This window comes from Durotheca rogersii, assembly GCF_024521655.1.
Source record: "Durotheca rogersii strain YMJ 92031201 chromosome Unknown GGS23scaffold_22, whole genome shotgun sequence".
NCBI lineage: Eukaryota > Fungi > Ascomycota > Sordariomycetes > Xylariales > Xylariaceae > Durotheca > Durotheca rogersii.
In genome coordinates this window covers 370,085-395,778 of record NW_026251253.1, presented here as the reverse complement: position 1 = coordinate 395,778, position 25,694 = coordinate 370,085, and the positions used below count along the sequence as shown (strand labels likewise).

The 25,694-nt window shown below is 57.7% G+C and overlaps 7 protein-coding genes across 7 annotated transcripts; 3 read left to right on the top strand and 4 right to left on the bottom strand.

Annotated features, from left to right (window-relative positions):
• Positions 1-3: 3 nt before the first annotated feature.
• Positions 4-2,401, top strand: GGS23DRAFT_613611 (HAD-like domain-containing protein). Its single transcript, XM_051520580.1, has 2 exons — positions 4-648; positions 805-2,401. The coding sequence occupies exons 1-2, from the start codon at positions 368-370 to the stop codon at positions 1,955-1,957; spliced, it is 1,434 nt and encodes a 477-aa protein (XP_051369417.1). The 5' UTR covers positions 4-367; the 3' UTR covers positions 1,958-2,401.
• A 555-nt stretch (positions 2,402-2,956) lies between these two features.
• GGS23DRAFT_613607 (kinase-like protein) lies at positions 2,957-6,803 on the top strand. Its single transcript, XM_051520579.1, has 3 exons — positions 2,957-3,481; positions 4,003-5,441; positions 5,644-6,803. Exons 1-3 carry the CDS (start codon positions 3,364-3,366, stop codon positions 6,481-6,483), a joined length of 2,397 nt encoding a protein of 798 aa, XP_051369416.1. The 5' UTR covers positions 2,957-3,363; the 3' UTR covers positions 6,484-6,803.
• Positions 6,804-7,194: 391 nt separating this feature from the next.
• On the bottom strand, positions 7,195-7,979 carry GGS23DRAFT_221999 (uncharacterized protein). Its single transcript, XM_051511974.1, has 2 exons — positions 7,743-7,979; positions 7,195-7,685 (listed from the first exon to the last, which is right to left on the bottom strand). Exons 1-2 carry the CDS (start codon positions 7,867-7,869, stop codon positions 7,345-7,347), a joined length of 468 nt encoding a protein of 155 aa, XP_051369415.1. The 5' UTR covers positions 7,870-7,979; the 3' UTR covers positions 7,195-7,344.
• Positions 7,884-8,678, bottom strand: GGS23DRAFT_613601 (uncharacterized protein; the record flags this gene model as incomplete). Its single annotated transcript, XM_051520578.1, has 1 exon — positions 7,884-8,678. The coding sequence occupies one exon, from the start codon at positions 8,676-8,678 to the stop codon at positions 8,145-8,147; it is 534 nt and encodes a 177-aa protein (XP_051369414.1). The 3' UTR covers positions 7,884-8,144.
• Positions 8,679-9,467: 789 nt separating this feature from the next.
• GGS23DRAFT_221980 (uncharacterized protein) lies at positions 9,468-10,409 on the bottom strand. Its single transcript, XM_051511973.1, has one exon. It carries the CDS (start codon positions 10,290-10,292, stop codon positions 9,687-9,689), a length of 606 nt encoding a protein of 201 aa, XP_051369413.1. The 5' UTR covers positions 10,293-10,409; the 3' UTR covers positions 9,468-9,686.
• Positions 10,410-11,403: 994 nt separating this feature from the next.
• GGS23DRAFT_221872 (SGNH hydrolase-type esterase domain-containing protein) lies at positions 11,404-13,838 on the top strand. Its single transcript, XM_051511972.1, has 6 exons — positions 11,404-11,848; positions 11,952-12,484; positions 12,719-12,900; positions 13,037-13,241; positions 13,349-13,472; positions 13,724-13,838. Exons 1-6 carry the CDS (start codon positions 11,646-11,648, stop codon positions 13,767-13,769), a joined length of 1,293 nt encoding a protein of 430 aa, XP_051369412.1. The 5' UTR covers positions 11,404-11,645; the 3' UTR covers positions 13,770-13,838.
• Positions 13,839-23,746: 9,908 nt separating this feature from the next.
• Positions 23,747-25,344, bottom strand: GGS23DRAFT_221747 (uncharacterized protein). The gene is made up of 3 exons (XM_051511971.1): positions 24,781-25,344; positions 24,346-24,725; positions 23,747-24,290 (listed from the first exon to the last, which is right to left on the bottom strand). Exons 1-3 carry the CDS (start codon positions 24,953-24,955, stop codon positions 23,994-23,996), a joined length of 852 nt encoding a protein of 283 aa, XP_051369411.1. The 5' UTR covers positions 24,956-25,344; the 3' UTR covers positions 23,747-23,993.
• Between the last annotated feature and the right edge of the window lie 350 nt (positions 25,345-25,694).

Below are 25,694 nucleotides of genomic sequence, written 5' to 3'. Positions count from 1 at the left end.
AACTCGAACTCTTCACCTCACAATCTCGGCGTTTACCTCCCGCACATATTCTCCGGGCAAAGTCGACGGATCCCCATCGCGAGTGCCCGCACCCAACCCACAAGGCAAGCTGCGGCTGCTACGTAGGTATTTTTTTTTTTGATGTCGCTACGTAGGTAGTATTTATTGCCTTGCCAGCTCTCTCAGGGCCCCCTACAAAAAAGTGGCCTATACACCCCCACCACCAACATTAACATCCCCGCGCTTCACCACATTCGCATACCATACCTGAGGCGCCCGCGACGACAGCCTGCACCGTGACCATCCGAGGAACTATGCTAAGCAATACGAGGCACTCTGCGCGCCTGACCTCGTCCGCTACTTTACCATGAGGATTTTGCGCCCCCGCGTCGTCGCGCCCGTCGGGGCCGCATCCCGCCAACTGTGCCACCAATTTTCATCCTCACCCCTCCGAGCGCCCCTCGCGCGAACAGCCTCCGTGTCAACCACCACTACCGTCCCTTTCACTCTAGCAAGCAGTGCCGCGCGATGCCGACGGCGAGGGAGCGCCGCCGCCGACCGGGTTCTCGGCCCGCTCACGTCCTCGCGACCTCTCAGCGTCGGCCACGAAGCGCCGAAGCAGCCACCAACGTTCGCTTTCGCCTTTGAGTAAGTTCTTCCCCCTCCTCCTACTATCAACCTATCGACACCGCCACACGGCCAACCTTGTTTCTTGCGCTCTTCTGGAATTCCCAATTACCTTGAGACGTAGAATAAAAAAGAAGGGAAAAACTAGACAGCCCATTTACTTACCTACCTCGGCAGCATCGACGGCGTACTGATGCACGTCGCGAAGCCGATCCCGGGCGCGGCCCGCACGCTCGCGTACCTGCAGCAGCAGCGGATCCCCTTCATCCTGCTGACCAACGGCGGCGGCAAGCACGAGACGGAGCGCGTCGCCGACCTGAGCGCGCGCCTCGGCGTGACGCTGACCACGGAGAACTTCGTGCAGTCGCACACGCCCTTCCGGGAGCTCGTCGACAGCCCCGGCGAGGGCCTGCGCGACCGCAACGTGCTCGTGACGGGGTCGGACGCGGCGCGGTGCCGCGCCATCGCCGAGCAGTACGGGTTCCGGCGCGTCGTCATCCCGGCCGACATCCTGGCGGCGCACCCGGACATCTTTCCGTTCGACCCGCTGATGCGGGAGCGGTACGCGGCGACGGCGCGGGCGCTGCCGCCGCCGCTGCCCGAGGACGTCGGCGCGGCCGGCGGCGGCAGCAGCGGCGGCGGCCACCCGCTGCGCATCGACGCCATCCTCGTCTTCGACGACCCGCGCGACTGGGCGCTCGACATCCAGCTCATCACGGACCTGCTCGCGTCGCGCGGCGGCGTGCTGGGCACGTACTCGCGCCGCAACGGCCGCCCGGACCTGCCGGGCCGCGGCTGGCAGGCCGACGGCCAGCCGGCGCTGTACTTCAGCAACCCGGACCTGCACTGGAGCGCCGGGTACCGGCACCCGCGGCTCGGCCAGGGCGCGTTCCAGGCGGCGCTGGCGGGCGTGTGGCACGAGCTGACGGGGGGCCAGGCGGCGCTGCGGCGGACGGTGATCGGCAAGCCGCACGGGCGGACGTACGGGTTCGCGGAGCGCGTGCTGCGCGCGCACCGGGAGACGCTGTGGGCGTCGGCGGGGGCGGGGGAGCAGAAGCTGCCGCCGCTGCGGCGCGTCTACATGGTGGGGGACAACCCGGCGAGCGACGTGCGCGGCGCGAACGAGTACGCGAGCCCGCACGGCACGCCCTGGACCTCGATCCTGGTGCGGACCGGCGTGTGGGACCCGGACCGCGCCGGCGCCCCCGCGCACCAGCCCGGCCGCATCGCGGACGACGTCGCGGCGGCGGTGGCGTGGGCGCTCGAGCGCGAGGGCTGGCCCGCGGCCGGCGGCGCGGGGTTCGACGCGCTGGCGGCGAGGGAGGGCTGAGGGGGCGAGAGGGAAAAAGAGTCTGTACGTTTACGCGGACCGGGTAGGTAATATACCTAAGTAGGTGTCTAGTAGGTAGCTGAATCGAACCCAGCTCCTTTCGCGCTCTTACCTACGTGCCAGCTTAGGGGTTAGCAGCACCCTAGCATCCCGTCTCGGTGCGTAGGCGCGGCAGCCGGCGCCGCTGTAGATCCGCGCGTGCGTATTCTCGGGCGGGCTGCCTGCCCCGCGACGTTTCCGTCGGCGGGCATGTAGGTAGGTAAGTAGGTATGTGTAGTGCTGTCGCATCCGGCGGCGAGACGGCAAGACGGGTCGGCGGTGGCGCGCGATGCCGACGCTCCTGTCAAGAGGGCGTGTGACGGGGCACTCGTCTGGGCCGTGGAACGGGCTGAGGCTGGGGTGGTATTCGGGACGCAGCGCTGGCCGCCTCGCGTCGACCCCCCGATGACGTCGCGCAGGACAGCGGCACTGAGTCGGGGGTTGGCGGGCAGGCGGGCAGGCGGGCAGGCTGCTGGCGAGGGGCGGGCGCAGGCCGATGCGTACCTAGGTACCTACTTTACCTGGATGTGACCCCCCAAAACAACCCCGCATTGTCCTGCAGGGGCGGACCCAGCATGTAGCTACCTTAGATACCTCCCTAATGTACCTATAAGCCCTACTTCAGGTGTTGCCTCTATACCTAGGTACCTAGGTAGGTAGGTCTCAACCTAAGGGCCAAGGCATCTGGCCCTCCCTGGAGCGGCCTTATCTTGCCTACCTCTTCGGTACTTCCTGTCTAGCCCGGGCGGGTTAGGTACCTGAGATATACCTGTATATATCACATGCCCTCAGGTATTACTCATATAGGTACCTAAGGTACCTACACGTTAGCGCAGGTATGCACTGCAACTGCGTCCGTCGTCACCTTATCTCGGTACATCGTGAGATATCCCTGGCTTTAGGTAAGTACCTACCTCATAGTATCTACAGGTACCAGCCTTGTCCCCCCCTCAGGCGTCACCTTTCTCTATATTACGTACCTACCTAAATCATGTGGTGGCTTCGCCTTCTTTTTGCCCCCTCCCCAAGCCCAGGTCGAGCCAGCGTAAGTTTTTATCGTGAACGAATAAAAAGAGGTTATCGTCGTTGGTCAAGTTCGCCTCGTCAGACATGATCTAATCCCATATTTTTTTTTCCCTTTTTTTGCCTCCGCAAAACCTTCGACGGACGTCATCTTTCGTACCGTCATCGCCTCTCCCTCTCCTACCCACCGTGCTGTTTTGCTACTATTCCTATCGTTGCTGCAACGTAGAAACCGGTGATAACTGGAAACAAGTGTAACGCCCTATCCGTCCCCTCGAGTCCTGTGCGTCCCTTCGACTCCCTGTTCATGTCACGCCTTCTCGCCGCTGTCCCTTATCGCCTCGATGTCTGCCGTGTCGACGCCTACTTTCACCGCCGACGGGCATCCGCTGCGGTCCGTCCTTAAACAGGATGACGATTCCGAGAGGACGTCCTCGCTGCATAACACTCCGGTGGCCAAAGGTTGGTGATCCTGGCCTAGTCCGTGTCTCCTGTCTTCCGTCGCGGTTAGCCGGGCCCTCCTTGAGACGACTGCCCTGTCGGTCCTCCGGCCCCCCCTCTAACCTGGCACATTTACCTTTGCTCCGTCGCCCTCCGCGAGGAGACTCATAACCTAAGATTCGCGGCCTAGTGGCGTTTACCCCGGCCTTATCTTGAACTCCGCCTGCCTGCCCCTCGAGGGGGTGATCTATCTGTATAGTTAGCACTGCGCATATTCACACATGTTGATATATACCTATGTCTCTGCATCTTTGTCTGTGGTGATATCCAAGCCGCCGTCTTACGTCCCCCTCCTGTTTACTCTCGCATGGCAGTAGCAAAACCAAGGCGTATTAGCAATACCTTCCCTTCCTGTACTCTCCCTCTAGCTCTCATATTCTGTTCATCGCCCTTTCTAGCCTCACCTTGAACCCCTTTCCCCCTTTGAAAAAAAAAAAATAGGATGCCCAGTAAATAGGTATACCAGACTAATTCGACTCTAGCCGTACAGATTGCGGAGCCCCCGCCAGACCCGGACAACGCAGACGAGACAGCACCGAAGAGGCAATACTCGGCCGGAGTTGCCAGACGCCTGAGCGGTCGCCCCCCGCTGCAGGACAGCAGCTCATCCAGGACGTCTCTCCTCAGCCAAAGTAGCGTAGAGGCTCTGAGCAGCCACACCAGCAGCCAGTCTCTCCATCAATATCCGCAGGACGGCAGCCGCGCCCACTCGCATCACCATCCCCATCACCACACCCAGTTGGACAAGTTCCTCGCTCAGGTGGCCGACTGGCTGGAACATGAGCGAGCCAAGAAGGAAAACCGAAAGGCGAAGAGAGTCCACTCAGGCGGCAGGCGGAAAGCCGCCAGGGATGAGGCCGACGCGCCGCCGTCTCAGCGAGCCCGGTCGCGCTCGACCGATTCTGAGTCCAGCGACGTGTCCCTCGATAGGCTGCAAGTGATCGTCGACGATGGGATGGCGGCGCTGGGGAAGCTTGCGCGGAAGACCCAGCAGCGGCGGCGGTCCGTGACCGCTCACCGCACCGCGTCCTCCGACACGGACTATCACGACGGCGACGTACTCGTCCCCGCCTGCGACGCCGTCCTCGACAACACCAAGACCCTCGGCTACCTGGCGGCGAAGGCCTCCGCCGGCGACAGCAGCGCCCCTTTGCTCTCGAGCAAGCGCGAGGAGAAGGAGCGCAAGGCCTGGCTCGCCTTCAAAACCGATATCCTAAAGCTAACGCACACGCTAGCGCTCAAAGGCTGGCGGCGGGTGCCCCTCGAGAGCAGCGAGGCTATCGACGTCACGCGCCTCAGCGGCGCCCTGACGAACGCCGTGTACGTGGTGTCGCCGCCGGAGGGCGTCGCGGCGCGGGGCGAGGGCGCGAAGCGGACGCCGGCGAAGCTGCTGCTGCGCGTGTACGGGCCGCAGGCGGAGCACATCATCGACCGCGAGAACGAGCTGAGCGTGCTGCGGCGGCTGGCCAAGAAGCGGATCGGGCCGCGGCTGCTGGGCACCTTCACCAACGGCCGGTTCGAGCAGTACCTCAACGCGGCCGCGCTGACGGCGGCGGACCTGCGCGACCCGGACACGTCGCGCCAGATCGCCAAGCGCATGCGCGAGCTGCACGACGGCATCGAGCTGCTCGACCGCGAGCGCGACGGCGGGCCCATGGTGCTGCGCAACTGGGACGCCTGGCTCGGCCGCGCCTCGCGCGTCGTCGCCTTCCTCGACCGCCAGATCCTCTCGCCCGACCCCGGCCCCGGCCCCGGCCCCGTCCGCGCCGGCCCCGCCGACGCCTGGAAGGCCCGCGGCTTCGTCTGCGGCGCCGAGTGGCCCGCCTTCAAGGCCATGGTCGACAAGTACCGCCAGTTCCTGCTCGACTACCACGGCGGGCCCGCCGCCATACGGGACTCGCTGGTGTTTGCGCATAGCGACGTAAGTGCTTAGTTGAGCTGATCCATCACAGATGTTTTTGCATTTATCTCTCTTCAGGGGGAGGGGGCGGTCCTCGTTTCATCTCATGATATGCATTCATTTTCCTTTTTAAGTTTTCTCTCCCTCCCTCTCTTATCCCCTCCTGTCCTCTCTTCCTTCCTCTGCGACTAAGAAGACCTGTTACTAACGACAGCGACGGCAGACCCAGTACGGCAACATCCTGCGGGTGCGGCCGGACGACAAGAAATCGCCGCTGCTGCAGCCGCACTACGAGCACAAGCAGCTCGTCGTCATCGACTTCGAGTACTCGGCCGCCAACACGCGGGGGCTCGAGTTCGCGAACCACTTCACCGAGTGGTGCTACAACTACCACGACGCGCGCGCCCCCTACGCCTGCGACGTCGCCACGTACCCGGCGCCCGAGGAGCAGCGCCGCTTCATCCGCGCCTACGTCAGCCACCGGCCCGAGTTCCCCCACGCCGCCGCCACGCCCACGCCTCTCGCCACGCCGACGATGCGGCCGAGCACGCCGGGCCTCGGGCCCACGATAGTCGGCGCGGGCGGTGGAGAAGGAGGAGGAGGCGGGGGCGGGGGCGGAGGCGCGGTCTCCGAGGCCGAGGGCCGGCTGCGCCCGACGAGCTCGATCCGCGAGTTCACGCTGGACGCGCGCGCGCCGGCGGGCGGGTGGCGCGAGGAGGAGAAGCGCGCCGAGGAGCAGGCCGAGGCGCTGGTGGAGGCGCTGGTGCGGGAGGCGCGGGTGTGGCGCGTGGCGAACAGCGCGCAGTGGGTGGCGTGGGGGGTGATGCAGGCCAAGATCCCGGGGTTCGACGAGGACGAGGACGAGGACGAGGGCGCGAGTAGCGGCGGCGGCGGCGGTGGCGGGCCTGACGAGGACGAGGGCGACGCCGCCGAGTTCGACTACCTCGCGTACGCGCAGGAGCGCGCGCTCTTCTTCTGGGGCGACTGCATCCGGCTGGGCCTGCTGCGCGAGGAGGACCTGCCGCCGGCCACGCGCCCCAAGGTCAAGTACCTCGACTACTGAGGCCTCCCCGGCGCCGTCGCCGAAGGAGGCCGCGCCCCGCGCCAGGCCGTAGCCGCACTGAGCGGCGCACGAAGGCGACGGAGAGCACAGGGTCTACGTTCACCGCGGCGAAAGGGGTGGGGGTCGCGAGGAGGCAATATACCTACCTAGGTATATGCCTACACGCGACGGGCCCGCGCACACACATGTCTATCTATCTGCGTACCTATCTACTCTGCTATGGAGGAGGAGGAGGAGGAGTAGGAGAGTAGCCGGCGTCGCGAGATACCCGGGACAGCAGCGCGTCGCCTACGCGCCCGGGCAGCGAGCGGACGAGAAACGCATGGGAGCACATGGTAGCCGTTACAGCAACAACGAACCACACCTACCCGCCCGCGCAGAGGCGCGAGAGCGGACGTGGCACCTAGTGGTTGGGGGTGTGGAAGGCATTACCTACGCCGCAAGCCTCTGCGCATGTATACCTGGGTTCTTCGTATAGGTACACCTACGGGGAGGCGGACAGCGGAAGGGAGGAAGAGGACGGTTCCAACTAGCGCGTAGTATCCACGATACACGCCTACAGTCCGGCTTGCTTTTGCCTCGTTCTCTCCTTCTCCTCCCCCCGCTCCTCCGCCTCGACGGATTCGAGCGCTGTAATGTAAGTAGGCAGTCAACTATCGCCGACATACTCGGATTTTGCTTTCAACACCATTCACGTACCCCCCCCCCCCCCCCCCACACACACACACGAATTGGCACCAGTCGTCATAAACCGAGGACGAGTTAGAATAGTATATCTCTTTCTAGTCGACCAGAAGCAGGAACAGGAACGTGCCCGTCGCTTGTGTGGAAAACTAAGATGCTATACTCCAAACATAGAACTCAAATAATAGCTGCCGCTGACAACAAGGTATCTCTTCTCTTTCCTCCCATCCTCCTCGCAATGCACACGAAGCAACAATAGCAAACAACGACAAAAAAAAAAACGTGGTGCAGATGGTATGCCCACGATTTTGAGGAGTATCTTCGCGCTTGTCCGAAGGGGGAACCTAGAATTTCCAATTTTTCGTGACGACGACGGGGGGGAGGGGTATTTAGACTAAGAAGGGAGATGACGCAAAAAGAAAGGAGAGAAAACACAAGAACCAACGCCGTTAAAGGTTCACAAATTGAGCCGTGAGGCCGACCCTTCCTTCTTATCCAGCCGCGAGGCATCCACCCATCTTAATAGACATGTAAGAAACGTGGATATTTTCCCGTTTTAGGTAGTGGGACAGCACCTCCATCGTTGAGGAGTGTGCCCTGTCCCCTTTCGGAGAAGCAAGCCTCTTCTTCAGCGTAAATCCTAGAGAAAAAAGAGAGAGACGATGCTGCGTCTCTGTCCCGAGGCGACCCGGCGCCGAGCATGCCTCGAAGTCCGTTTTCTGCGGTCGTGTGACCCTATGCTTCTATATCTTCGTGCTGCGATATTTTTTTTTTCATACCCCCTCCTTTTCCACTGTGCTCTGGTCCTGTTGGCAGCTTGCCATTAAATAATAAAATAAGCCGGTACTCGGGGAAGCTCGATGCGGCTTTTCTTCCCCCCCGAGGCCAAATTTCTGCTCTGATCGACACCCCGATCCACGGGATGGTACTTATGTCCGCTCATTTCTTAGTACGCTTTTCTCTCTCCCTCTCTCTCATCAGTGTCTACGTCTGTGACCGCCGGAAGAAGCCGCTTCCTGCCGGTGCGAATGGCTGTGGCGGTGAGAGTGGTGGTGCTCGCGCCGCGACGAGCTCGAATTTTCGAGTTCGCGTTCTAGGTTCTCGACTCGCTGACGGTAATCCCTCACGATATCTCTAATGTGGGCGATGCGATCGAAGTCGAGCTCAAGCTCGTCGATCTGGCTCATGATACCCTGAAAGCGCGCAATCTCAGCATCGGCATTGTCCACCAGGTTACCTGCGTGATCATACTGCTGCATCGTCACGACGGAGCTCTGTTCGCTGAGGTACTCGATGCGTTGCTGGATCTGGTGCATCAAGCGGTCGAGGTGTCGTGACAGTGCGGCAAGACTGGAGCTGTCGAGTAGGAGGCGCCCCTGGGAGGATGCGTGGCTGGCGGCGCGCGAGGACGAGGAGCCGGCCTGAGCTTGGTGGTGACGGAGGAGATTCACCTCCTCGTCGGTCAGGCCCAATTGCGTATCCTCGATGGTACTGGGCTCCGCGGGCGGCATGGTTCTGCTCGGCGCTTGGTCGTGTGTTCGTCTCTCGCGCCTGCGACGGCAATTCCCGCCTAGAAATCAAGCGCTGTGTAGCGTCGGCAAGCGGGGTCGGTTCGGATGCGACGTCGTATGGTTCTGGGACGGAGTAGGTCGCGACACCCTATGGTCAAGCGTCGAGGTGGCCGCGGCGCGCGGCTTCATTGTCTCGAAATGGCGACGGGAGGCAGTGACGCTGGTGCTGAACTGCAGTAGTACCGTGGTAGGTAGTAGGGAGGAAAAAAAGGGAGGGCGGATTGGAGCAGGAGGGGGAGGTCGAAAAGTCGGACACGATGGCTGGGGAGGTTATCAGGACCGGAAGGGAAGATCGCAAAAGAAGATGGAGGGGAGATGGACGGCTGATTTTGCACAGACACCCTGTATCCGGGATCGTCTGAAATTTGGTGATACCACGGACGAGCCACGTTTAATAGGTACCTTTTTTTGGTCGTCCTACTATTACCGTCTGCCACACCCATCCAAAAACGTGCTTGCTCGGCGCAATTTGGATCCTCTAGCGACGGGAGAGGAAGCTAGAAGGGGGTAAACCCGTAGTATCTAGCGGTCAGCTGAGGGAGGGTTGCCTTATTTCCTGTTCTGGGGTTTCTCGACTTGATCAGGGCACTATCGGTCCAGTGCATTCGTGGAATAAGAGGCAGTACTAACAATGAGAAGGAGGATGGTGGTGATGTTGGTAATGATGGTGACGATGATTGCGATGACGATGCAAATAATAACGATGGCCACGACCACCTCTCCCCCGTCTCGTAATCTTACAAGAAATGTATGTATTTCGACTTAAGCCGGTGATGGGCGAGCCGGGGCGGTATGCTATGTATGGATGGATGTACGTAGGTATGTATGTATGTACGTAGATAGGCAAGGCAGGGTATAAGGGAGGGTATATAAGCCGGCTAGGGTAGGAATTGGGCAGAGAAGGTTGAGAGAAGGCAGACCAAGAGAGAGACGATGGATGAACATGAATCAATACCGGGGAACCGGCGGGGCTCGCTGCAACAGCCAGGGTTCGGGGAGGGTGAAGGATATCATAGGTCGCCACGGACGTGTAAACATCTCCAGATTACCATCGCTGACTGTGGTCGGTATTATAGGCCCAGCGGACGAGACGAATGATTTCAGGGCTTCGTCGGCCCACTCGAGCCCCGAATCGCGGGTTGTCCCTCGCTTCTTACTGCAACGCGCTAACTGATACGGACGATAACATGTTCCCCTGGCGCGGGAGAGAACAGAGACAAGACATGGATCGGACAGCGGCCAACAATAGCCGTGCGAGGCGCTCTGGCGCTTGCGGCTTACGCAGAGCTCGGAAAGCGAGGCGGCGGCGTCGCCGTCGCCGTCGTCGTCGCCGTCCCCGCCGAGGGCTCCGACGGGAGGGTCTTTCAAGCGAGGGATGAGAGGGAGACGGCGGCCGAGAGCAGGCGAGACTCGACCGAGACGAAGCTCTCGTGGATGCGGCCCTCGACAGGAGAGGGGAGGTGGAATTCGTGGGTAGACAGACAGCTCGAAACCTGGAGAGATGAGATGAGCTATGGTGTGGTAGCGAGATGAGCTTGCAGCCGATGGTGTCATGACCGATGGGATGGGATGGGATGGATTGGATTAGGTAGGTTAGGTAGGTAGGTAGGTAGGTACCTATGTCTCTGCAGAGATTGACAACCTTCCGTAAGTCAGTACCTCCCCGCAAGCCTATGACCTCAGGCAGGTACCTAACGTGTGAGTACACCGCGCAGCTGTCAAGGGACCTAACCCAAGGTAGGGGAAGGTGCCTGGCCTACTCACAGGTACCTACCTAGGTACCTAGGCAGGTAGGTGGGTACATACCGTACTCTGTCGCCCGCCCACGCTAAATCATCGGCCAATATTCGCATATATTGATCAATACATTAGGTACTTAGGCTCGCTAAGGCCTGGGACCTAACCACATGTCGCAGTCCACGACCTACCAATCACAGCACGCCTCTGAGGAAGGACCAGGCAGATACATCTCGCCCGCCCTCTTGCCATGTTCATTATCGATTTTTGTGAGGTACCTATTTCACTAACTCTCTTACCCGCGGCAGGTGCGCGCGTTGGGCAGGCACGCACAGCTAAAGTGATGACACCGACGCCGTGACCACAACGTCATAGGCACAACCCTACTTCTTGCCTTATTGAACCTGATGAACCGAACCCGAAGCCGCCTTATGTAATGCATGTAACGTCGTATATTCCCGATGCAAAGCCGGTCTGGGCCAGCGTCCCTCTCTCTCTTTCTCTCTCGCCTCCGTCGCGATGGACCTGTGAACCCCGCTGGTAGATGAGCCGCATCGTCACTGAGACCTCGGATCCATCCGTCTCGCACCCTTCGCATTGTCACGCGCGAACTCCCCCGGTCCGTTGTCCTGTTTTCTTCCCGTGTTAAGACCGAGAGCCACAGCTCGCTGCTCCCGTCGTCCATGGTACGGACATCAAGCGTGCATCGCGTCTGCAGCTACATAGACCGTGCTCTCTTCTCCAATTCATCTATCTCAATTGCCTTGCCGTGGTTCCGCATTCGCATGTCCTTTCTGCTTGGAGACACGGGCGTCGAGCCTCCGTGGTCAAAAGGGACAACGGCGGGCCGTCTTGACCTGCCTACCGCGACCCTCAGAACATGGATTTATTTCCGTAGCCGAACCCCCCCGTAGGGGACGAACGTGCGATTCTAGATGGCAATCGCTATATAGTCACCCCTTGGATCTGGCCCTGGTCTCGGGGTTGAGAACCCCAGAAGGGTTAGTGTAGTTTGTTCTCTTTCGCGTGTCTCCGTAATTCGACTGCATTGCGGTAATATTATATACCTATTTGAATGCCGAACGCATCTCTCATCGTCAGCCCTCTCGTCCGAGGTTTGGACAGGACAGTGGGGAAGCACAGCAGCGAAGACCTCACCGGAGAACGAAGATGTTTTTCAGCAAGTTATCATACACTCTAGGCCTATGCTGCCTTGCTGCCGGCACGATTCTTCAGAACGGCCAAGTGAGGACTACGAACTACCCTGATATCAAGATAGACGTCGCCTCCTATAGGTTTAGGACTTACGATGCCAACGCAACCGAGATATCGTACAAGGGGCGATGGGACTCAAAAAAGGTGTCGTGGTGGTCGTAAGCATTTTCGTTTCACCCCGTCTCGTCCCGGTCTCTGCCCCTGGGATCTGTAAGGAAGGGAACTACGCCTGACTGGGGAATCGATCATCTTCCATCGAAGAGCGCCTGGCCTAGTCTTCGGCTTCACGGGGGACACTGTGGCCATCACCTTTGGCGACTTGACCACGGACACGACGTTGGTCGGATACCGCATTGGAGGTATGGACTGGTCTTTCACGAACGTGAGCGCTGGGGCTACGCACCTGTTCGTTTCGAGCGCCACCCCTGGCGTCCACGAGACGTGGCCGTTTAATCCGCTACCATTCGAGCTTCGTGTCACAAACTGGGCGTACGGCGTGCAGATCGCTCAAGTCCACGTCGCCGAGGGAGAGTCGCTTGTCCGTATCCCGCCTCACCAGCGGACCATCGAGTTCATCGGCGACAGCCTGTCTGCTGGCATGTACACTAGTTTCGAGGGCTTGTCGAGCTTCGCCTACGGCGTGGGTGCCGGGCTCGGCGATACGGAGTACTACGTCACGGCGTACCCGGGAATCTGCGTCTCGGACCAGAATTGCTGGGGCAACCCCCGGGGCCAGGCGCATCAGTGGTTCTATACGTCTGACACAAGCTGGCGGGCGTCGACTATTTGGGGAGGTACGTTATCAGCATGCTGTTGCCAGATTCTACCTAAGAAGGCAGATCAGAGTCGCGGCGCTCGGTAGGTGGGCGGCAGGCCTTCTCATCAAGCGGATGAGATGATATTCTAAACGGCCCCCCGAAAATCATTCTCCCTTTTTCTTCTCCCCTGGTTAAAGGGGACGAAACTTGATATCCTAGTCATTGTTAATTCTTTAACTAAATGGATGACTGAGAGCCGCTACAATACAGATGCGCCGGAGCCCTGGGACTTCGAGAGGCAGGAGACGACCCCAGACATCGTCGTCATTAACCTCGGCACCAACGACAACAACTCTGCCAACAACGTCAGCACCGCAACCTACGTCGACGCCTATACGAAGCTCATCCAAGGGATACACGGAAAGTATCCCAAGGCTCAGGTTATTGTGATGGTGCTCGCCCCCCCTTTTCCTATTCCTGATCCGCCTATGTCCCTCTTTAACTCTTCCCCCCTATTCCTTAAGCCTCCCAAATACCTTCGAGTCCCCGAGTTTGCTCGCTGATACCGTATCTTGTCGACGTTGTTAGCAACTCTGGATGGGGTTCTACGCTTCTGGTAACAGCTACGCGCAGAATCAGGGCTACGAGCAGGAGCTTAAGGACATCGTGGCCTACTTCAACTCGGACGAGTATCTCTCCGCGCCGCTAGTCTGGGACGGAGCCACGAACACGACGACGAAGCTCGACGCCCCTAGTGAGCCCTTCGTGTCCTACTTTAGCACAAGAGGAATCAGTAAACCCCCCCGCTCTCCTTTCTCATACACGTGTGCTGCACACACTCTCTGTGTGAAGGGACGGAAAGACCTCGATACTGATTGTCCGACACTCGGATTGTTATAGTGCAGCATAACGACATCGGCCCCGCGTGGCATCCGACGGACGTCGGCGCTATTAAGGTGGCGAGCCACCTGAGCCAGTTCATCAAGTTAACGTTCGGATGGGAGCTAGTCGCCACGGGTCCGGAGTACGTCCCCCCTTCTGTCTTCTTTTCTCCTCTCGCTTCCCGCCTCCGCGCCCTCACCCCTATTTTACTTCTACACGCACGTCGCCGCTTCTCTATCGCCCTGCTCGCGAACACCTCACATACCTCGAACCAGAGGAGATGACCGATTCATCCCTGCCTACCCAAACTGTTTCTGGGTGCTTGGTGCCATATCGAGTAGACTAGGCAGATGTCGGGTCGACTTCGTAACTGACCGCCGGTGCCTGTAACAGGATCTTCCACGAGACGCTGTACTGGAACGACGAGCAGAACTATTAGACTCCGTAGCCCGCGTGTACGCATAGCACCTAGGAGGCAGAAGGAACCCTCTCAAGCCTGGCACTCTGTTAAGCATGCGTGCCGATACCAAAGGAGGGAATACGGAAGACAGACTCCCAAAACTTCCCCCAACTCACTCATCCGCCGGATCGAGACGTTTCTCTTGCCGACACGGCCGTAGAATCTATAGAAGGCACCGCCGAATAGACAGGAAATCTACCAATCCAAGTTCTACTTGCTTCCACGCGACGTGCCATCCATGCCAACCCTATCTACTCCCCTCCCAACCCCCCCTTTCGACGCGCACCAACTCTTCCCCTCTCCCTCCGTTACCCCCTCACCTACCCTGACTAGAGCACGCGCCCTGCCCACCCCGCGCGAGCGGCAACAGCCACGGCGACGACACCATGTCCCGCGCCGGCTGCGTCTGCGTCGGGGCGGAGACGGGGTGTGCACGCGTACACACACGCGTACATACCTACCAACACACAGGCCCGCTTTCGTTAGAAGGCGAGGTCAGGTACCTACCTCAGTAGGTAATAAACATCCACATGTCTGCGCGGCGGCCTCGCGTGCTCGCGTGCATACCTATGTCTCTGTCCACACATACCTAATGTATGTATACCTGTATATCTATATGTGCATGTGTGTACATAGAGATGTAATGCACGGCGGCCCCGCTGAAGAATGCGTGCGCCGCCGCGGGGAGCTATCATAGCTACGTGGGTAGGCAGAGGGGGGGGCGTATGTGCCGCTTAGGTAGTAGACACGGACCATCGCCCGGGACAGGCTGGGCCTCACCGTAGCAAAGCTCACCGCAACGAGACGGCTGCAGCGATCGTCCTCTCTCTTTCGACCTCGCTAGCCAACCAACTACATACCTACGTAGACGACATCATACCGCGAAAGGGACGGTGGGTGTAATAGTCCCTTCCCCGGTGCGTAGGTATGCATGTTGTTGTCACTGCCCCCCTGGGCCATGTGGTCTCGAAGGTTGTGTGTCCCCGTCCGCAAAGCAGCCATTTGTAAGCGAGTGGTCCGTACGCGCGCGCGCAGAACTCAGGGGTGCGTCGTGCCGACGCTGTGATGCGCGTAGGCTAGTCCCGACCTAGTGGCAAGGGAGACCCTGAGGCTCTTCGTGGATTTCTGAGGTGATCTCGAAATCTGGAGTTCACAGCATCTTCGGACGATTGACGACCCGTGACGTCTGTAACAGCCCAAGTGTGAATCAGCGATCCTGGGGTTGTCCAGAGCCGGCAGGGGTTTCGCTCGTCCCAAGTCTTATTTTCCCGGTCCGTGGTCAGCAGCGATATGCGTAGCCTCATCTTGAGGGCCGTCCCCCCCCCCCTTTTTGGGACGACTTGAGACGGGGTCTACTGCACGGCTCTCTCTCGGGCCCTCCAGTTTCAGGAGCTGAGCTCGGCAGAGCGGTCAGGATTCGTATAGTTAACCGAGGGCCAATAAGCGAACCTGGGGAGAGCTCCATACATGCATCGATCTGATCCAGGGGAAAATAAGCTTAGCAAGGCTGAAACCATCGCCCGAAAGTCAGGAGGCTGTTAGCCGCCCCCATCGTCGTATCGGACCTAGACGCGTCTGATATCCGACGGCCGAGCGACTTGTGTGGCATAACCCGGTGGCGGAAGTTGACACCATCGCTCGCTATGCTTGCGATCGTGGGCGATCTGGATGTGCGAGTGCTCGGGTCTAGAAGGCGACCGACTGGGATGGCAACCTGCGCACCGTTTCAATATTTCGATAGTTGGCGTAACAAGAGCCGCCAAGGGCGCACTGGCCTCTGGCATCGTTACCTGGTTTCAAGTCATCCTAAGGTAGTCACCTAGCTTAACTTGTTTTCTCCGTTGACTTCCGACGAACGGAAGTTTCCATCACTTGGCTTTTTTTTTCCTTCAGAGTGAGGCCAAATCCTCCCAGTGCTAGCACTGACGATGCGGGAATTACTAAGTCAGACCGCCGTCTTAGTACGTAGGTGAACGTGCCAGACCTATTGTAGATGACCCCCGGCACGGGTAGATCTAGAGCCGTGGATGACGAAACACTTGGCCACGATGCCCCCATGCCCTTCCCTTATCTGTCTCGGCCACAGAAACGAGTCCGTAAGCGATTCCAAGGGGTACACCGTACTTGCGGTGTTGGAGAAGGCCGACGGTGATCTTGGCATCATTACCGCCGTTAATGTCACCGACTCGAGAGTAGGGACTTCAAATCAACGTGTCCGGGCGATCCAGTGTTAGTCTTGGAAAGGAAACCGACTGTGGACGGGGGGGGGGGGGTATCTCTCCCATCTCCGCATTTCGCAACAGTTGCGGCTTTCTGCGGGCGGAGGGGACAGGGGCTTAAAAAAAAAGACCCTCTCTGTAGCACAAAACATCCGGTACCTACGGATTTACACATCGGCATCATCTCTACCTGTTCTGGCACCAAGTGGTTTTGGTCGGTCCTTCTGATAGTCGGTTGCAGGCCGACGCAAGGCGCTATAGGTCTTATGACGCCGAGAGATCATGTCTTCGTCTGGTGTCCCCGCGAACACCACGCTCGCAGACTTTGGACGAAACAACAAAACACTCAGTGCCATCGGCTACGACGCTGACTGGACGCATCATCGGAACTGGGGACGACCGAGCCGGTGGGAACGGGGATACTCCGCTAGCCCCTGCGAATACCCAAGACCGCGAAACCCAGATGGGTGCAGATCCAGCAGATCTGGAACCCGCAGTGACCGCTCTTTGCATACCTACCAGGAGCGATACATGGTATCCGGCCAGGGAGACATGATTCGTTAGGTCTTTACTACAATGGGGGTTGGCGACGGTACCAGCACGTCCAATCTAGGTCTGCAGGAAACGTACGACTTGGAGGGACTAAACGAGGACTATCTGAGATCAGAGCTCCGCGGGCGGTATGATGTGTATGTTTGCGAGTTCACGCTAGTGTGGTCGATGGCCCTCCCGGGTATGCGTAAGAGCAGCCGTGTTCGCATGGTTGTGGAGATAACGATGCTGGTCGGCGAGGGCTAACCCAGGTATGGATGCAGTGCCGAAACGGAGGTGAAGAGACGGCTCCTGCGTTATCACCGGGCGGGCCAAGGGCTCACGACACCCCTCCCTAGCGGCTCTAGGACAACTGGCGGTTGATGGTCCCGAGTCAGTCGGTCAGGAAATCGAGCGGTCCGGCTGACGAGGGTTTTTTCCTTTTTTTTCCACTTGCCCCTCTCCCTCTGTTGACTCGGCCCGCCGTATAGCTTTAAAGGTGCGTAGCAGCCAGCAGATTAACGACGGAATCGATTTGCCGGCTGCTTATTTTTATTTTTGGCGAGTGCCATTTTCGGCTCCCCTCTCTTTTCGGGATTTGGCCTTACTGGTCGGTCGAAGATAGCGTCGTCGCGTCGGCGTGGCGACGAAGTGCCAAGATACGGCCCCTTGGCGGTCGACGAACGGGGAGCTAAATTGACTGGGTGACTTGAGCCACCAAATGGATTGGCCGGATTACGGATTCGCGGGTTCGCAGATTCACAGATTCACTGGCCGGCCAAGCGGATGACGTACGGCGTGGCAGTCGAAGCGGTTTCGAGCGAGGTCGCAACGGCGTAGGGACCAGGACGCAGGGTGGCATGGCGATGGAGAGTGGAGGAGGGATCCGAATGGCCCAAGAACGACGAAGAGAAGGAATTGCACCAAATCCCATCGGCCAACCGCGCGTGGGCCGTCCTGGGTCCCAAGCGTCTGTATCGGCCTGTGGGCCCGGGATCTGCGCTGGCGGCTGGCGACTTCCACTAAATCCTCTCTCCACTTCTGCCTCCCACTTTCCATTTTTCTATTTTCCATCTTGGCGCCTGCTTTTTGGGGGCTTTAGCGGTTTGGGGCTCTCCGGGGGGGGAGGATGTGTCGCAGGGATCCGCACCAAGCATGTACATAGGTACCTACAAGTACACATGTCGATATGTACGTACCCGCTACGTACCAACGTACCTAGGTACCTATCCACGTATCCCCTGTGCCTTCGGTGCTGCCTTGGGTACCTTTAGTACCTAAGTACCGTAGGTATCTCGGTACCTGTAGTAGGTAGATCCTACCCTACACCTCAAATATGAGGCAGGCATATAGCAGGCGCTTTTATAGGGCTCCATTGCACTTTCACTGCAACGGTGCGGTGAAATACCAGGTAACGTACCAGGGCATAGGTAAGTAAGGTAGGCGCCTCCTAATAGGCACCCTAGGTACTTACCTATAACTGCAGTTGCCTGCCTTACATATAGGTACACAGCGAAGTAGTACCCGGGGTACCTACGTAAGCTGCAACCTCAGGCACCCAGCACGGGCAGACTTCGACTTTCCGTCCGTGTGAGCTCCTCTGCATGGGGAGGCCCATCTTGTTCGTCACGTGATTGCAGCATTCGGCTCCAGGTATGTTTCTAGGCGACGATTCTTCTACCTACGTATACCCGCCTTACCTGATAACCCAACAAGTTTCTCGTACACGCCTGCGTGATACGTATGCCCAAGTAGGTATACCCAAGTTTAGGTATATCCCTACACGTGCACGTAGGTGCAAGGAAGCGACTGAGGCTTTTTTCAGAGGTGTGCAGAGTAAGATGCACTCCAACGCGTTAGCCACATGTCTTGTGCTGGCAGCACGACATTCGACCCCGTTCCATCTGGCTAGCAGCCGCAACCGCAGCGCCCTCCTCGTATCTTACGCCCTGCCCGCCGTTCCGCCGGGCGTAACTCAGGGTGGTGTGTGGACGTGTACGTATCTGAAACCCGCCTGGCTTCGTTCTAGGCAATCCCCGGACGTACCGGGTGGGGGGTTTGGAGGGAGGGTGACTTCGGTGGGACGGGTTGGCGAGACTACTCTGGTGATGAGATGTGACGGCAGGACAGCTGCGTGCGCGCGACGCTGTTCCGGCCCAGGCCGCGCGATATGTTATATAGCATAGATATGCGGTGGCAGTAGTAGTACAGACCATACGTTGTATGCATCCGAGGCGCAAATTTCCGGTCTCGTTGCTGCTATCGCGTACAGACGTGCGTGTGTGTGTCACACCCCCCCCTCACGTTGGGCAAGTTAGCTGCGCCCCGGGGATCTCTACGTATCTCACCTAAGCGAGATTCGAAGACCTCGAGGAATCCTGGGTATTCTCCTCTCGACGCGCTGGGAGTAGTTACCGATGTAGGGCGACATCGAACCGCCAGCGAGGGGGTGACCCCTTGCAGAAATGGCGGTAGATCATCTGTTGCCAACGCGGTTTGCTAATGTGTACCTATGTATGGACGGATGGGTGGATGTACGGCGACCGCTGATCGGAGAAAGGCTCGAATGTGGGGATGACGGAGCCCTCGCCTTACTACGTAAAGTCGACGCAGATCGCATATCGGTGCCGCAGACGATACCCCCCATACATACATGCCCGGCTGCATCTGTCGTCTCCCGTGATCGTCTCCTCCTGCCTAGGGGCATTCGTTCTCAAGATACCTCGGGTGCGGACACTACGCGTGCGCAAGACCTACTTAGTTATGGGGCGGGAGAGCGACGGCAATATGTCATGGTTCAACCCGAGCACCGCCTTGGGGTTCCAGAAGACGAGCGACCGCATGCGTGGCGTGGCATCTGACGGACGCTGTCCTGTCAATCTTCATCAAGGGGCCAATTAATTAAGCAAAAGTGCAATGCGACACACCGAAACTCGCACTACAGATTGGGGCCTCTCCGAGCACATACCCCCCCTCCCCCTAGCCTTCCCCAGCCCGTAACCGGTTAGGGCTTCGAGGTGACAACGACTCCGTGACTATGCTTGTATGCAAGTGAGGCGTTGTCGTCGACGCGCGTGCACATACATACAGAGGTAGCAGCAGCAGCAGAGGCCGGGCGGGAACGGTAAGAAGAGAGAATCTCTCGAGGCGGTGTCAGCGGAACGGGCAGCCGACCCAATGGGAAACCCTGTCGACGTAATCCTCAAGCGGGATGGGCGTGGCAATAGGAAGGAAAAGGGGGGCGGAATGTGAGGGCCACGACATGGCTCGTCCCAGAAGGGCGGGCGATGCGGATAATTCGACAGCGTGCTATGGAAGATCCGGCCGGCCTGGTCCCAACTCGTCGAACGACTTAATACCGCGGATGCGCGCCTGGCTGGTTACGCCCTGCTCCATCGGGTTGCAGGGCCCCGGACGCGAGCAGCTACCGAGATCCTTGGGTATAGGATAAGGACTATATGCAGCGCGGTGCGAACATTTCGCATCAGGTGATATGCCGTGCACGTCGATAATGCGACTTTGATGTGTTCGCTGTCGCCGTACTTGTCGCCGTCGCCGCCTCCCACCCACTGCCGACCGGGCAGGCTTGCCTCTTTGGAACGCTGGCGGTTCTCGATCCGGGCGTCATTGGCTCGTTACCAGCATAGATGAGCCGCGCGAGGTCCAATGAACGAACACCCCAGTGGACAGCTGATGCGGTCGGCCGAGAGTGTAGGCGGCCGATGCCCCGGACAGGTAATTGGCGACGTGCACGTCGACGGAGAGGAGGAGGGATGAGTAGCTGTTCTATTGGCGATGGGCGACCCCTGCGTGAATTGGGATTGGTATACACCTGTGCTGTGTAGAACCCTAGGCTGCGGGACAAGGGTGTGCTGATCTGTAGGATCTGATCAGCAGAGCTTACTGTGTTCGCTAATGGGAGGTTTTCACGGATGTTGGCGTTCAGGGACGGCGCGGCGTCTACGTACGTGTAGGTAGGCGGCTTACCGAAGATGGGGACGACGTGGACGCAGGACATTTAAAATAGACCCATGCTCGTGATCTTTGCTTTCCGCTGTTACTAATACCACCGGCGGCAGCCTGTACTCCTAGTACTTACCTAGGCACCTATGCGGTATGCCTACCCCTACCAACGATGGCTATTGTATGCGTCTATAGGTGCTTATAGATACAAGAAAAGGTGGGAGGCGCCTAAGGGTCTATGAGCAGGTATTATACCTACCTAGGTACCTAAGGTATATGACTCTTTACCATGAAGGTATTGTACTGTCTATGTACATAGGAATACTATGCCGCGCGCAGAAAGAGAGAATAGGCAGGGAGACTGTAGATGACGCCTCTGCCTACGGGTATCTCTGTCGTCTACGCCAGCACATCGTACCGGGTACCTACGGGAGAGGGGCAGGTATGTTGACATGTGCCGAATATACGACACGGTGATGGGGATGGACGGCGGTATGGGACCATCGCGATGAATACATTACATGTAGGTAAATAAATATGCCTTCCTAGGCACCGACTGCTATGCCGTAATCTCAGGGATCGACGTCGCTGCTGCTGATGAAAATCATCTACCCTTTTCTCCCAGGGCCGTCCCCTCTCCTCGTCCCCTTCGGGCCAGCCTCTTGAAAGTCCCCGAAGGACAACGTCGTTAATTGCCTCCCCTGCGTATAGAATCCTAACAGGTAGGTCCTGTGCCTGTCGAATGTATGTACCCATGACGAACACACATGTATACCTCCTAGAGGCAGACACCTTCACCATGCCTCGGGGCGTTCCCGCGTCGATGTCCTTTCCCACGGGATGACCCCCCACACGAAGCCTCATTCTATATAATAATAGTACGTGTGGTATTCCGGTAGTAGAGCAGGTTAGGTACCCCCTCCTCCTCACCTTGAACGAGGACACGAGGGTGAGATGTACCTAATGTACCTATGCATTGGCCTGGATTCGTGCCAAGCCCTTAACCTCAACTCCATCTCCCACGCGACGGACCAGGGCCGGGCTTGTGATCTACAAAATCACTATCATGAAATGGGTAACTTGCCTACCTATTCCCTAGCTCGCTCCGCTCCGTAGCGCCGCATTACTATGTCAGCGCAAGGCGTTTACGCAGACGTGCACACGCGCGCTCCGTCGGTATGTGCACATGTCCACGCACACGCACACGCACACAACGCACCCTACCTGTTGGGTGAGCTGGTCAATGGTAATAACGCGACTTCGGTGGAGGGGACGGTGACGAGGAGAGTGGTGGTGGTGGTAATAGTGATGGTGATGGTGTGTGACTGCGCACCTAGATACCTATAACATTTGCCTCCCCTCACCCCCCCCTTCCTTCTTGACCTTCCCTCCGCATGGTGCTGATGGTCCGAGTAAGTAGGCTGGCTAGGCGGCGGGAGGGCGAAAAACAGGCAAGCAGCTCAGGTAAATCTATGAAACAAAAGGGGATACAGGGACAGATCATCTGCGTGCGCGGCGATCTCACTGTCACATATTGCGGGTGGAGAGGTTGCCTACATAGGCAATTCCCGAACCTGTCCGTGGGAGGTTGGGTCACAACGGGGTAACGCCTGGGCATCGGGGAGAGCTTGCGGAACGTGATGATGTCGTAACGCCAAGACAGGCGGACGACGAGGAGACGGCGAACAGGGAAAGGTTCTAGGTTTCTTCGTGCCCATCTTGGAGGCACGGAGTAGAAACGGAACAACAACAGAGACAGGATTTATGTAGGCCGGGGGGGGGGAGATACCGAGATGAGCAAGCTGCCAGATGGGGTGATGTGACTGCTACGCTGTAAAACATCATAGCCGCGTAACGGAGTGCATCTATGCAGCAGGCAATATGCGTAATACGCGAGGATGCGAGGAAGATTACTTATTCTCATCAGCTATGTGCGTTTCTTGGGTGAATTCGGCCCTATTAGACACGGGACTGAGCACGGGCAGACCGAGATGAATGACTCGAAAAGGCCTTTCTCTTTCGGGATTTTGTTTTCTCTCTTTTTCTTTTTTTCTTTTTCTGTATCTATTTGTTTTATTGTATACCTCCTCCACTTCTCATACCCTCTCTCCCATGGCAAACGTCAACTTCGACGGTCTGAGCGTTGAAACAATCGCTCCATAGTTGACCGTTGATATCGGCAGGGGGGACTTGTCCATCATCCAGGTCACAACCACCTCTTCCCAATTTCCGAGCCACCACCTACCCTTCCTCACTCACTCTCACAGACCACCCTGCCTTTTGTCGTTTTCCCAAGGAGTAGGGAAAAGGTTCCCATATGTTACCGTAGTAGGGTTTGTTTCTACTTATGTAGACTCCCGGCGGTTGACAGCTACACGCGTGAAGCTCGAAACAATGCTCCGTTCGGTTGTGTACACACAGAGGGGAAGGGAAAGGATAGAAAAGAAGAAAAAAAAAACTCCTGCCGAAATTCCCCACGCCGGGGAATATCCGCTGCCAACGAAACAGGGTTACCTGCATAATATCGCCTGTGTTAAGCTTAAGTTGGCTGGCTTAGAGAAGGGTGCTCCCTCGTAACCAGCCTGCTTGTAGCCTCATCCCTAGATGCGGGAGAGACGGGAGGACGATGTTGGACTGCTGTCACAAAGCATCATGCATCTAAACTAAGGCACTTATTATCAAGATACTTTATTTGGTATTGTAACTCTCCGGACTTGGCTGACTCTGTTTGCTTAACCAGTCCCTCCTCGTATGGATTCTCCCCTACTCATAGTACAAGCTGTGGCTTGCTCATCACTTTGGAAGATTGGTGTTGTCGTTCCGATCTTGATGTTACCCCCGAGTACACCGTCTTCACAGTCCTTATTCTATACATTCGGACTAAGAAAACCACAAGTAGGCAGGGAGAAGGGGGGGGAAACAATTCGAGCGAAAGGGGCTAAGATTGCTCTTAATTTTTGTTTGGGAAATAGGTTCGACAAGATTCCCTTCCCCTAAGATGGTATAACGCCGGTGTAAATGCCTAAAGGTGGTGACCCATTGCGCCTTGTTGTGAACACAATCACACCCCCTTAAGTTTGGATGCAACCGGCACCCTGTCCCGCTATTCCGACCCAGTAAGCAATATAAAAATAGAGATAAAAAATAAAAGCACACTGCCTCCGAAAACCTCGCTCCTTGCGGAGGCGTCAAAATATATGCCCCGATTCATAATCGCATCGAGGCGGGACAATACTCGGATGAGAAGGGGAGCGAAAATAATGTACTTTGGAGAGGTGGCCGGCCGTTCAGATCATATCGCAATCCTGTGTGGGGTATCAAAAATGCATCCCTCATTTCCCTAGCTCTTTCTTTTTCGATCCCTTCCCCTTGCGAGTGATATTAGTGGTTAAACAATGACATTATCGAACGTGAAGGCATTATCGGTGGGCGTGTGTGTGGATGTATGTGCGTGTGTTGTCTCTGCGGATCCCACGTAGCCAAGGCCGCCTCAGTTATCCAGGTTGTGGCATCCCCGTTCGTGCCGCTTCATGTTGCTCCGTACGCTGAACGCTTTCCCGCAACCGGCGTGGGGGCATTTGAAAGGCTTCTCGCCCGTGTGCGAGTGGCTGTGAATGCGCAGGGAGCTGGGCCGCGAGAACGCCTTGCTGCAGGTCTGGCAGACGTAGCGGTCTTGCGACTGTGGGAAGGAGGCTGCCGAAGACGGCGAGATGTAGTGATGGTGCTGCCACGGGTTGCCATTCGGAGCCGGCGCCAGAGAGACCGCTACTGGAAGTGGCGGAAACGCCTACGTAGGAGTTAGTTGCGATGTTCGGGATCGACACGTGCCAGCGAAAACATACCTGTGGTAGTGGTCTCTGGTAGTAGAGGCCAGAGATCTGCGGTTGAGCTGGCTGAGCTCCAGCGAGGGCAGAATAATAAGGTGGGATCGTTGATTGGGTCATGTACGGCGGTGTGAAGGTTGACTGCGGGAACGCCGCGGCCGGCACGGGAATCCGAGGCACCATATGGTGGCGGTGAAGGTCCTCCAGAGGCGGTGTCGTCTCGTAATAGTAATTCGGCGTCGAAACTATGGAAACTGATTTGGTCGAGGGCGAGTTATATCCCTCGAACGAGGCATCGGAGCTCATAGGAGGAGTGGGCGGTAGAGCCGCTCGCGAAGGCCCGTTGCTCGCACAATGAGACGAATTCGGGCGAGTCTCAGACTTGGCTGACGATGCTGCTGGGGAGGCTCAGTCAACGCTGTTCTAATCAGGGGAGCGTATAACAAGTCATACCTTGTTGGGGCTGAGGCGACTGCTCTGTCGTCGGCGATCCAGCGTCCGCTACCACCAACAGATTGGAGATAGATGGAAGAGAGCATTTTGAGGTCTCATCCATGGGAGGCGATGGGGGAGGCTGCGGGTATCCGTACTGAGCACCAGGCTGGCTTGCGTATATGGCGGTTGCCATTGTATAAAAGGGGAATCGGGAAGGGTGTTAGGCCGGTGGACTTGGTGTATACGTGTGTGTGTGATTCCAGAACGGCAGTATTAGTGACTGGTGATTTGCCGACGATGGTCGTGAGAAGCTATTACAAGGACGTGCCCACGATGGCTTTCGGTTCAGGAGTTGGCTTGATGAAAAAAATATTACTCGCGTGTCTGTCTGCTCGGTGTTATCGAGAGTGTCTTTTCTATTAATGATCTAGAGGACGATGGGTTGGCGGTAACGGGGAGTGTGGAGTCTTAAGTACAAAGGGACAGGAGATGGTGAACAAGCGACGAGGGTTGACGATGTATCTACCAGATCTTGCCGGGATGTATAATAAAAAGGACGATCAAGCGTCAATCCATACGGCAATCCCTGGAGAACAACTGTCACAAAATTGAGTGTGGGTCACGGCAGACCTGGGTTGGAATCAACAGTAGATCGCCGGTATCGAAGGGTACTCCTGCGTCACCGGCAAGTACTTGGAGCGCTCCCTATCAGACGCCGATCCTCGAAGTACAATAGCTATGTATGTAGAGCCCCATGTACGGCGAGGTATCCGGGACTGCTTATGCTCGCTTCTTTCTAAGTGGTCCCAAGGATGGGCTGATGCAAGGGTAGTACGTATGCGTGTGTGTATGTACAATGTGCATGTATGTGTGTTGACGGGAGAAAGAAGAAGGGGGGGGACAGGGGGGGAGGGAGTATGAGGGAGAGCAGG

Excerpts from the sequence above, each read along its gene's own strand:
- GGS23DRAFT_613611 (XM_051520580.1), top strand. The coding sequence starts at position 368 with ATGAGGATTTTGCGCCCCCGCGTCGTCGCGCCCGTCGGGGCCGCATCC. Across the intron at positions 649-804 it reads ACGTTCGCTTTCGCCTTTGA|CATCGACGGCGTACTGATGC; the intron begins GTAAGTTCTTCC and ends CTACCTCGGCAG.
- GGS23DRAFT_613607 (XM_051520579.1), top strand. The coding sequence starts at position 3,364 with ATGTCTGCCGTGTCGACGCCTACTTTCACCGCCGACGGGCATCCGCTG. Across the intron at positions 3,482-4,002 it reads TAACACTCCGGTGGCCAAAG|CCGTACAGATTGCGGAGCCC; the intron begins GTTGGTGATCCT and ends ATTCGACTCTAG. Across the intron at positions 5,442-5,643 it reads TGGTGTTTGCGCATAGCGAC|ACCCAGTACGGCAACATCCT; the intron begins GTAAGTGCTTAG and ends CAGCGACGGCAG.
- GGS23DRAFT_221999 (XM_051511974.1), bottom strand. The coding sequence starts at position 7,869 with ATGCTCGGCGCCGGGTCGCCTCGGGACAGAGACGCAGCATCGTCTCTC. Across the intron at positions 7,686-7,742 it reads CACACTCCTCAACGATGGAG|ATGGGTGGATGCCTCGCGGC; the intron begins GTGCTGTCCCAC and ends ATGTCTATTAAG.
- GGS23DRAFT_221980 (XM_051511973.1), bottom strand. The coding sequence starts at position 10,292 with ATGACACCATCGGCTGCAAGCTCATCTCGCTACCACACCATAGCTCAT.
- GGS23DRAFT_221872 (XM_051511972.1), top strand. The coding sequence starts at position 11,646 with ATGTTTTTCAGCAAGTTATCATACACTCTAGGCCTATGCTGCCTTGCT. Across the intron at positions 11,849-11,951 it reads AAAAAGGTGTCGTGGTGGTC|AGCGCCTGGCCTAGTCTTCG; the intron begins GTAAGCATTTTC and ends CTTCCATCGAAG. Across the intron at positions 13,473-13,723 it reads CTAGTCGCCACGGGTCCGGA|GATCTTCCACGAGACGCTGT; the intron begins GTACGTCCCCCC and ends TGCCTGTAACAG.
- GGS23DRAFT_221747 (XM_051511971.1), bottom strand. The coding sequence starts at position 24,955 with ATGGCAACCGCCATATACGCAAGCCAGCCTGGTGCTCAGTACGGATAC. Across the intron at positions 24,726-24,780 it reads GTCGCCTCAGCCCCAACAAG|CAGCATCGTCAGCCAAGTCT; the intron begins GTATGACTTGTT and ends GAGCCTCCCCAG. Across the intron at positions 24,291-24,345 it reads ACCAGAGACCACTACCACAG|GCGTTTCCGCCACTTCCAGT; the intron begins GTATGTTTTCGC and ends ACTCCTACGTAG.